Source organism: Topomyia yanbarensis, chromosome 3 (genome assembly GCF_030247195.1).
Source record: "Topomyia yanbarensis strain Yona2022 chromosome 3, ASM3024719v1, whole genome shotgun sequence".
Classification (NCBI taxonomy): domain Eukaryota; kingdom Metazoa; phylum Arthropoda; class Insecta; order Diptera; family Culicidae; genus Topomyia; species Topomyia yanbarensis.
Window position 1 is genome coordinate 353,614,799 of NC_080672.1, and position 11,831 is coordinate 353,626,629.

The window sequence follows — 11,831 nt, forward strand, 5'->3', positions numbered from 1 at the left end:
GGGTTGTGCCCGATAATGGCCGCCGAACAAGTTGTGGTATTTGATTGTTTAGAAGGGACTACTCATGTTCCTGCTGACTACAGGTCCCGTCGATGGCTTCATTCACGAACGTTTTTAATTTTGCTGTTCTATCTTTGCGTTCTCGAAGAAAGGATTTGATATCATGCAAAGAGAGGAACCGAAATTTTTGAGAGTGTATAAATTCTCCGTTCTTCAATTTGAAACGATTATGTACACTGATATTCACATATAGCTGCTAAAGCTATATCCAATCTGTTTCCGTATTTAGGTTGTCAAAGATATTTGAATTCAATTGCGATATCTATTTATCCATCTATTTACACACTAAACTCAGCCAGGAAATTTCCGTACAGTGATGTAGTCAATAAATTTAGAAACTTTTATCACAACAAAAAACATTTGCTTACTAATTTTCGGTGTTAAATAAAGAGTATCCCACATCAAATCTCTTACATCAAACGCTGTAGAAAATAACCCATTCGGTATTTCCTTTTGAAATTCGGTAAGAAGTAGTTTAGAGTGTATTGTCCGTATTTATATCGCTGTCAAATATAACCCGAAAAGCAACGTTGTGAATTAATTTTGCGCAAACACCTGGAAAACTCTCTCATTGGGACATCCTCAGCTATCTCATCGGGATATCGGAAAACAACGCTGAATCATGCAGTCAATTAGGTTTTACACTAACCGACATAACCCAACAAAATGAGCCGGATGAACTTCCTTTGACAATTCTCGGTGGTTTGTTTACATGGGAGTTATGTGAGTTCAAATGAAACAGATGAGCATCCGTTGCACTCGAACTCACGCAACTGACAGAGTAAATAAACCACCGAGAAGTGTCAAACATGAACTTCATTCATCATGAGTTCATTTGTGTCGTCATCTTGTAGAACTTAATAGTGAGCAGGGATGCCATTTTCAAAAAAATCTGTAATATTTTAGGAAAAAGTCTGGAATTGTCTGGATGACCTAAATTCTAAATTAACCTGATTCAGTCCTCACCGATGGGGTATATTTGTTGAATTTTATTTAAGAAACATACTTGTATGTTAACAAACATATCTTGGCTTGCTGAACATTCGGTAATTGCGCTGCCAACCAGGAAATTTTTAAAGGTTAATTTCAGCATAGAGTACATAAATTAAATTTAAATCTCAGAGCTTACAGAATCTTGAATTGACTTTCAGCGAAAACACTTTGGTATGTTGTTTTCAGCTTTTTCAAAAAGCGGGTCACAAATCAAGGATTTGTGTTCTTGCAATTTATTTTTTATGTTTCGAATTGTCTGGAAAAATCTGAACAAATTCTCCAAAATCTGGATCAGACAAAATCTGTATGTCTGGATGACGCATAAATGTCTGGAAGAATCCAGATAAATCTGAAAGGTTGCCACCCCTGATAGTGAGTCGTGTGCAGGGTTGCCAAGAAAATCTAGCAGTTCAACTAAAAATGTTTGACAAAATCTGGCATTTGACAACGACTTCAAAGTCATCGAAATTTGGCATAAATTTTAGTTTTCATTGAGTTGTTGTCGGCCGGTCTCACGGACACTAATGCAGTTTCTTGATTGGAAACAATCCCATTTGCTTTTATTATTTTCCACCAGCCAGTGATGTAGTATTGGTGTCATGTGACTTGTACGTACATGAGCCGTAGAAAAGTCTATAGAATGTGCAACAATTTGGGATATTATTACCAAAATTTCCAAAGTGTGCTTCTAAAACTCAAAAATCTGGTATAATGAGAGATTTATCTTTTTGTCTGGAAGCTGCTAAAACTTCTGGCTGTGCCAGATAAATCTGGCATAATGGCATCCCTGGTTGTGTGATTAAACGCCACTAGCAAACGTTGAGCATCGAACGGAAGGAGAAATATGGTGAATGGATGTTCTATTAGTGATCAGGTTCACAGGCGTGTAGTGCATGCGTTTAAACGCAATCACAACGCTTCGGTCAGGGATGTGGCCAAAAAGTTGAATCTGTCCAAGTCTTTCGTTCAGAATGCCAAGGACTCAGTACCGTTTTTACGCGTGGGCACACTGGGACCAGGCCAGAAGCCCCGGGATTTTAGGGGCGCCGCGATGAGGATAGGCGCAAAAAACCATACTGACTGTCTGCACTACTGGCGCCATAAATACTTCAAAAGAAGAGAGCGGCCCAATACATATACTCGACCAACCAAAGAATCGTTATTTATTATCCCGATTCTAAATCATCTGAAAGGGATTCGAGATTTAAAAGCCTTTTGCTCGCGAAGTGGAATGTTTATTGAAAGATGATATATAGCTTTACCATGGCCACATTATATCCAGTTTCATCACATCAGGAAGGTGGTACAGCTCAATTTGTTAAGAATAACTCTTTTGTAAATCCGTTTAAAGACATCTTCATGTTGAAATTGTAACCAATGCATAATTCTAACAGTTAAAGTTTTTTTTGACATATTGTTACAAATCCTCGGTACATGTACTTCTGATTCCAATTAGCTCAGTCCGAAGTAAAACGCGCCAAACTGGCTGCTATTGATGTAGTTAACAGCGTATGCACTTCTAGTGCATTAAATATTCTTTAATTTTACAACCAAAGGTTGTCGACGAAATTATTGCACTACGTAGAAACCGTGACCAAAAATTTATTGATTATCCAAATTAGGAAAAAAGATTCGGTTTGTGAAATGTACTATTTAAAACAGTTTTGAATGGTACTCATAAACTTTTACAAAGTAGTATCTGTAATTTCCTTCCCAGCTACCTTTTACTTTCATTAAATTTTCATTTCATTCTTATCAAAATGCTGCTGCTTCGTAATTGTCCAGTATTTTTCGATTTACTGAAGTTCTTGGCAGTTTAGCTCATTGCAGTCTTCGGGCAAAAAAATTTTTTTTTTGATTGCTCTATACAATTTAGAACTGATTTTTCATAACGCACGATATCAAATCGGGCCAAAACACACGAAGAAATGTGACGTTTAAAGAGCATCAGACAGTCAAGCGGAGTGATGGTAGCGGTAACGAGGCTCTGCATGACCAGGATAGTATTGGACCAATTCAAACGTCAATACAACATTTCGATTCAAGTTTCAATTCATTTTGAGCAAAAACAATGAAATTTTTACTACAACACTTATAGAAAGTTCGAAAGGCACCAAACAGGAGCGGTAACCAACAAGGTGGCAAAATTTGTACAAGGAAGAAGATGTCGAAATTCAATACACAATCCTTGTTTGGCAAGCGATCCGCGTAGGTGGCAAATTTTCATTTCTTCATCACATCAGGGATTGTGAATGGACACATCTACATGAAAACCTCTAAAAATGACTCCTGGACTTCGAGACTATGCCGTCGTAGTCTGGTACAGAACTAATTATGATATTTCTGTACAGCACTCCACTTTAACAAAAATATTTTAGGCCGTCAGAATCAGGAATCAGAATATACTGGCTCAAATGAAACGTATCCCGTAGGTAGTCGAGGATTTGTGCCTCACGGCAGCGTATATTCGATGTGTTTCCTATTTCGACTGTTTTGTATTACTGGTATTAAAATGAATTTTTTAAACTTAAATTGTATCATTTATGTTTGGGTTTACATATTATATAATATTGCAGTTTAACTGATATAGCATTTGCTTTTCGCCTTTGGTGAGCTTCGTTGGTAGATGGTTGCATTTCTGTATGTGGCTGATAATGAATGAACTGCCAATAGTCGTGGTAGTGAATTATTGAAATGAATTGTGTTGCTCATATTAATAGGTTGGAGTAATTTCGATGTTTTACTATGTTTATTCGTTTACGTACCAATGAAGGTATTGATTTTGTACATCTGTACTTTCGAAAGATGAAAAGGCTAATTATTGTTATTGTTTTTTTTCTTTCTTCGGTCTCTTTCTGCACTAAGTGTCTATCACCGACATCAGCGAGGCGACTCTACCATCAAAACCTTATACTTGCCACTTAACTACCGGCGCCGTCATTGAGATACTAATTCGTTGAATATGAAAATGTTAATATTACTTATAATGTACTTGTTTGCTATCTTCGACTCTTAGAAACGTTCACTATAAAAGAAAGCACAAAACTTATGTCAGAATTTATAACAAAAATCTACCTTACCAGCAATTTGTGCATGAAGAGACACTATTTCAAAGAATCGTTCTATTCTCGCAGCGAAAAATGTGAATATCTAAAATGAATGAACCTAGAATCACGCACTTAGATTCGACATAATATCGATTGATTTCAATGGTTACAATATTCAATATTGTCATCTGTAAATGTAGTTGAATTATGCTTTTTTGTAAAGCTGTCAATTGACTTGTTCCAGCTGCATCATATCAGGAACAGTAAGAAATTGAGAACAATGTAATGTAACTTTTGTAAATCACGTAGTCGTCATCTATTAACAAGTTGAATTTTATTGGCATATTGCATGTTGGTCAGATTGGCCAGAAATGCTGATATCTTTTTGAGATCTATCAAAATCATCTTCCGTTTTTCGTCGGTGCGTTTGGAGGGGTCATGGACATTTACAATTACCTATAGTGATGGAAATCTGAATTATTTTCTGCGCATATTTAGATTTCCACAGATTTGGTTGAATGATTAGGCTTAAATTTGAAAAATAAATCTCAAGGTGGTATAGATGGCTCCCTGATGATGGATATCATTTTTTGATCATCCTACTCTACAGCGTTTATACCTGTTCAATTATAGAAGCTCCTCAACTCAGTTGTGCCCGGGGCCCCTAGTATTCTTAAGACGGCCTTACGGCAAAATACGGTGGGAAAATCACGGGACCGGAAACTGTACACCCAGAGGCTGATGAAGCCTCATTGTCTCATCATGGATGATGAGACTTACGTCAAGGCGGACTTCCGTCAACTTTCGGGGCTACCGTTCTTCATCGCCCAGCACAAGTTTAACGTTCCGGAGGAAGTAAAAAAGCAGAAACTTGCAAAGTTTGCCAATAAATACATGATCTGGCAAGCGATCTGCTCATGTGGCAAACAAAGTGCGCCGTTCGTGCGTGGCTACCTGGACTGTAGTGGAGATATACCTCAAGGAGTGTCTACTAAAATGTCTGCTTACACGAAGCAACACGAGGCCTTACGATCTTTTGGCCGGATCTAGCTTCGTTTCACTATTCAAATGTTATCCTGGAGTGGAACAAAGCCAACGGGTCCACTTTCGTATCCAAGGAGATGCCCCCCCCCCCCCACAACGCACAGGAACTAATGCCCATCAACAATACTGGGTATTTATGGAGCAGGCACTACGGAAGTTTCCGTACAGAATTGTACAAAACCTAATGAGTGGAGTCAAGCGTAAGGTGCGAACATAGGTTATGACATTGAAGTTGAAGGAAATAAATAAAGCTTGCTAATTTCCGATCTCAACAAACAAAGCCGAATAGTATAAGAGACTCGGCTCTCCGGGCTTTGGAAGAAAGTCGAAAATGTATACCCTCTCTGTATGAGAAAGACAAATCGGTTCAGGGAATTTTATGTGTGATCGCACTCTTCAACTGATAACTCTAGAACCCTTCCTCCGATCCAAATGAAATTCGATAGCAGTTGGTAAGAATACTATACCTTTCTAAGTTAGTAAAAATCAAGTCAACAACACCGGAGGAATGTATCTTTAATTCAGGGACTTTATCACTTCCTTGAAGCTTCCAATTGCATCGTAGGTGGCCAAAGTAGCCAAAGAGGGTTTAATAGAGCGCCAGTTAACCGAAATCACAACAATTCAGAAATTACATGAATAATTGTCTCATTTAGATAGCAAGGTAAACCGGTTTATAAGAGAATTTGATGGGTGACCGCACTTTTCAACCCGTTTCTCCGGAACTAGAACTCCGATTAAAAAAAATCAGTAGTAGGCTATGACATGTTATACCTTTCGATTGAACCAATTTTTTATGGATATCGATTCTTCCATCTCTGGAGAAAATTAGTGACATTATTTGACACATACACACATACAGACATTTTTTGGGACAAGCAAGGGCAGCAGTTTAGGGACTTAACGACCCCCCCCCCCCCCCCCACACAGATCTACTGCGAATTGGAAAGTCTTGCTAGGATATGGTGAGATTTGGGCAGCATTGGACTCTGCTTAAGGGGTTATATACAAAGTTGTGGCGAAAAAGTGAGTTAGGTTCGTGATTTTTTTAAAGCGCTTTATGCATTTTTTTTTGAAAAAGCAAAAGACAGCTCGTTGGTAGTGCTATCGAAGTTCGAAAAAACAAGTTGAATCAAAAAAAATATTGAAGTTTTGCGGAGTTATGGCCCATTCCCCGAAGCGAGTTTTTTGGCAGAGGTTAACGATGAACGCTCTCCAAGCCGAACGCAACTGAAATCAAAACAAAATAAATAGATTATTGAAGAAAAATGTACTGTGGTGTACTTGAACGGATCGGTTTCCCAACAAAAAATATTTTCCTGCGAAAAAACGTATTTACCAAAAAATTGAGTTTTGTGGTATTCAAAATTTTAAACAAAAATTCATGACAAAGAATCAAACATTTTCGGATGAAAAAGGAACTATTCAAGTACACGAGAATGTAAATACAAACAATTCAAAAAAAATTTTATGAAGATCGAATGAGTAGTTTTTGCGAAATCACGTTCACAGTAACGGTACTTTTCAAACAACTTAGTTCCGAAATAATTGCGTTTAAAGTTTTGTGTTAACTTCATACGCGGAAGAACCAGCGCTCTGCGAACGGCTGCAGTTTGTAATCTAGTGCTCCGATCTGGATGAAATCTCGCACAAATATTTTCAAAAGTATGTACTTTCAGAATATTCAATAATTTTTTTTCGATTTTTCGAGTTTTAACTTTATATATAACCCCTTAACCTCTAAAAATGCCATAATCCTCATAGCAACTCCGACGAAGCGAGTCTTAGCAATAAAAGCACCCTAGTCGAGCCGGAGTTGCAATCAGTACATTAGGATCGATACCAGCAAGATCTATATTATGGCATACTGGCGGTAGAGCACGGATGTGAATAAGGATCGTCATCGAAATTGTACCACGGACCGACACCCTAGCTTAATAGTTTCATTGTTAAAGTAGTCAGTAAGATCTTTACACGTACCAATAGTAAAACGAATTCGAAGATATGGTGTGGTTTCATACTTGTGCATATATCTCCTAATGTTACAGAAAAAATATTGTTTATTTTAATTTGTCTACGCTCGATAACACAAGGAAAATTATCACCATAATCACAATACCTTTTCCATATACATCCGAAGAGCATGTTCTGTGACGTCATGCTCGATTGGCTCCGGCATTTGACGTGTTTAATGGGCTTCGCCCGGTGTCTCCGCCTAACTATGAATATAGTAACTGTGGAGTAATGGTACTGGCTGCCCCCCGTCCTGTTAAAACTTTAGAAGGTCTCCAAGGACGTTCGAAACTTGGCACCTTAGCTGGTGAAAGTTGGCTCAGTTGAACGTTCCTGACTGGCACCGATCCGGCTCAGAACGCGGTACCCCATGGAGGACCACGTCAACCCTCGCATGCAACCGCACTGATTGCAAAGAATCATATAGAGGCGACTACTTACTACGGGTGTAGATAGCGGCTTGGAGTTGGGACCCAAAAAGCATGGAAGCCGATAAAAACGACTAAAGTATAAAAAATTACAACGGAGCAAGTGTGGTGAATCCGTTCGATGCTATCGATCCAGCGAAACGACCAAGTGCTATAGGCAATGCAACCGCTACAGAAGCGAGAGCAGCCCAGGTAGGTCATACCGAGCACGAGCAACGCTAAACCAATAAGACGTCGAACAAGAAAGCTAGAGTTTAAGGTGCGTACGAAGAAATCCAGTATCACTCAAGAAGACCACCAGTGTGGGATCCAGTATCACTCATGAAGACCAGCAGCGATGAAACTGAGGCAAAAAATCGAAGAGCTCTACGAATTTGTGAATAGCAAGGGCAACGTAAACGAACAGATCAGGGATGTAACGATTAGCATCAAATCCGCCGTAGCAGCAGCCGAACGCGAACAGAGAAAAGGCACTGAAAACCACGGCAGTAGCGAAAGCAGAAGCCTATAAGACGCCGATGGGTGGCCGGTATTCTAGTTGCGTGCAAGGGAAACATCAGGAGAGGAGGAAGAACCGAAGAAGGCCTAGAAGGTTGGTGACAGCGAAAAAACCGACAAATGGAAAGTGGATGGCGAACCGTAAAAACGTTGAAAAGAGGAAAAAACAGAAAGAAAAGGAAAAGAAGAAAAAGAAGAAGGAAGACTGCCTCATATAATGGATGCTCTAGTCGTCAAATCAAACGACAGCGAGCGCACGGTGCAGTCCTCAAAAGGGTGAGAGAGGATCCCAAGCTGAAGGAGCCGGGAGAGAACGTAGTAAGAACCAGGCGCATTCAAAAAGGAGAGATGCTGTTCGAGCTAAAGAAAGATCATTGATCCAAGAGCTCGGCCTATTGGGAACTCCTGGCAGAAGCGGTGGGATGAGAAGCGAACGTTAGAGCTTTAGTTCAGGAAATAATGATCGAGTGCAGGTATCTAGACGGGATCTCATCGTACGGCGAAGTAAGGAGAACGCTAAAAGAGCAATGTAACCGAAAAAGAACAGGTATAAATCAGATCGAAGAACGCGTATAGTGGCACACAGACAGCAGCGGTACGCTTATCGCCAGCCGCAGCCTACTAGCTTATGTCGACCGGTAAGATCAAAGTGGAATAGTCGGTATGCTCGTTACGTTTGATTCCTAGAGCCACTAAACAAACGGAAAGGTGTTTCAGGTGCCTGGATTTCGATCATCAGGCAAAAAACTGTGGAGGCCCGGAGAGATCTATTGCACAAAGGAAGGCGGAAAGCACCACATGACGGGAGGCTTTTTTTACCCAGAGTATAAAAAGGCGAATGCAGGCCAATGATAATGGAGATAACCTATTACATATTGTCTTCGAATTAATAAATTTTCATACAGACTGAAATACTATACTAACTTAAACCTATTTTCAATTTGAACATTTCTCTACTTAAGTTAAAGTCAAAATGATGAAAAACGCTATTGCAGAGCTGACAACAAACATCTACCGGGTTATTCTGGCCGTACTGCGTGCGATGAGTAGAGCGCCGAAAGAAGTCCATTCTCCGCAGAGACCTACCAGGAACGTTGAAGTCCAGCTTAGCGAGAAGCATAGGGCAGTCAATGTTGTCAGCGAGAAGATCGAACACAAAAAGTCGCTGCAGAAAAACTCTCCTGTTTCGTAGCGTAGGCAGGTTGATAAGAGCACAACGATGCTCATACGGTGGTAGTTCAAATCGATTTCGCCAGTGAAGCCGTCGAAGGGCATACCGGACGAAGCTCTTTTGCACCCGTTCTATGCGATTAATGTGTACGGTGTGATACGGGGCCCAAACGATAACTCCATACTCTAGAATGCTGCGTATCAGACTGATGTACAGTGCCTTCAGGCAGTAGACGTCGTTGAAATCTTGGGCGTTTCGTTTGATGAGTCCTAGTACTGCAAAGGCTTTAGCAGTAACTGCATTGAAGTGTTCGATGAAACGTAGCTTACGGTCAAGTATAACACCAAGGTCCTTGATTGATGAAACTCGTTTTACTGGGGCAGCGCTCACTGCATACTCAAACGTAATTGGCGAGAGTATTCGTGTGAATGCGATTATGTTGCATTTCTGAATGTTTATAGTCATTCCGTTTCTATCACACCAAATCATGATCCTATCTATGTCCATCTGAAGTGCACAACAATCTACCAGAGTTGTTATGATGCGATAAATTTTCAGATCATCTGCGTACATCACCTTACACGATGTCAATTCGCTGAAAATGTCATTCACAAAGAGCACGAAGAGAAGAGGTCCAAGGTGACTCCCTTGAGGTACACCCGATGTGATGTCGAATGGGTCTGAAAGTACAGTTCCAAGTCGCACAGATGCACTGCGGTTTGTAAGGTACGAGAAGATCCAATTGGTCAGCCAGTCCGGAAATCCGATTCGCCTCAACTTTTCAACAGCTAGCTGATGAGGAAGGCGATCGAAGGCTTTGGAGAAATCTACATACACTGCATCAATTTGTTGTCGTTTCTCTAATTTATCAATCAGCGTTGACACATAGCTCATTCAGTTCGTCGTTGTTGAGCGCTTTCTAACAAACCCATGCTGATCTGTAGTGATGATGTGTTTTACTGCAGGGTAGAGAATATCTAACAGCATACTTTCAAAAACTTTTGGGAGGCAGCTCAGGATTGAAATTCCCCTGTAATTTATGACGTCATGGACGTTACCGGCTTTATGAATTGGTGTTATTATAATGCTACGTCATTTATGGATGGGCCCTTGTGTGCCGCTGATGTATAACATGAATTGGTGAGTTAGTGAGTAGTTCAAACATAACGACCACTAGGCAATCCACTATACCATTGGTCGGCGGAATTGCGCTATAAAGCGAAGAGTGAGGACTGGCGAGCGGAAGTGGAAAATAAAGGACTTTGACAAGAACCTTCATGTGGAAGCAATTCGTGTTGAGGATGAGCTTTAGGAAACATTAGCGAGAACCTGTGACGTAACAATGCCGAGGAAAATAGAGTCGACGAACCGCAGGTATCCGACGTATTGGTGGTATTAAAGGCTCAGCATTCTCCGTGTTGCCTGCCTAAAAGCGTTCAGAGAGAAAGATGTGAAGCAGCCAGAGAAGAGTGTAATGTGACATTCCGGGCGTCTGGGGCGGCTTTTAAGTCCACCTGCTACAAGGAGTTGTGCAGCCTTGGGGCAACGCTTACCGTGTCGTGATAACCACGCCACAAGAGTCAAACGACACCATCTTAAATGTGAGCTAAAAACTGAAAATTATTGTGGAGGGTCTATTCCTTAGCCCTCCGGAAGTCGCGCTTATGGCCCACTGAACGAGCAGCCGCAGCCTAAGACGATTTCGCTAGATGTTGAGAGCAGCGTGCACTCAGTGCACTAGCGCGACTGCCGGAAGGTTAAGCACGACCCAACCTCATGGCCACCCACACCGCACGTTGATGCAGACAGGGGAAATGTTGGTGATAATCGAGTCTCCAACGACAAGCTCCTTATAGTAGCAAAAGGGCTAAAAGCGACGAAAGCTCCCGATCTGGACGGTATCCCCAACGTGGCACTGAAGACCGGAATCCTGGCGTCTCCGGACATGTTCAGGATAGTTCTACAGAAATGCCTGGACGCAAGCTATATCGCAGATAAATGGAAGATCCAGAAGCTGGTGTTGCTGCCAAAACCAGGGAAACCGCCAGGAGATCCAGCATCGTATCAGCCTATATGTCTGCTGGATACTCTTGGTAAACTTCTAGAGAAGGTTATCCTCAAAAGGCTGACGAACTACGCTCAAAGTGAGAACAGATTATTGCAGAGGCAGCTCGGATTCCGGAAAGAGATCTCGACGGTGGATGCCATCCGCACAATCATCGCGAGCGCGGAGAAAGCATCGCAGAAAATGTAAAGAACGCAACAACGCGTTCAACAGCGCCAACTAGATGGTGATCGCCGTATCGCTGCACAGGGTCCCGAACAAGGTTCTGAAAAGTTACTTTCAGAGCCGAGTACTGGTCCACGAGACGAACGTAGGGCAGAGGCCGATTAGAGTTACGGCGGGAGTAATACTCTGGAACACAATGTACAACGGAATGTTAACTCCGGAACTGGCCACGGGAGTCGAGATTGTCGGCTTTGCAGATGACGTTGTCCTGACGATAACCGGCGAGACCCTCTAGGAAGTGGAGATGTTCAGGGCAGAGACAATAGGTAGCGTGAGAACCTGAAAGG

The 11,831-nt window shown here is 41.3% G+C and overlaps 1 protein-coding gene across 1 annotated transcript in view; it reads left to right on the plus strand.

The window, feature by feature from the left end:
• Positions 1-11,508, plus strand: part of LOC131688187 (mucin-5AC-like) — a 30,963-nt gene extending 19,455 nt beyond the window's left edge. Inside the window, exon 5 of the mRNA XM_058972356.1 lies at positions 11,360-11,508. Within this exon, the coding sequence (XP_058828339.1) occupies positions 11,360-11,508 (149 nt within the window). The remainder of the gene's footprint in view (positions 1-11,359) is intronic.
• Positions 11,509-11,831: the final 323 nt, after the last annotated feature.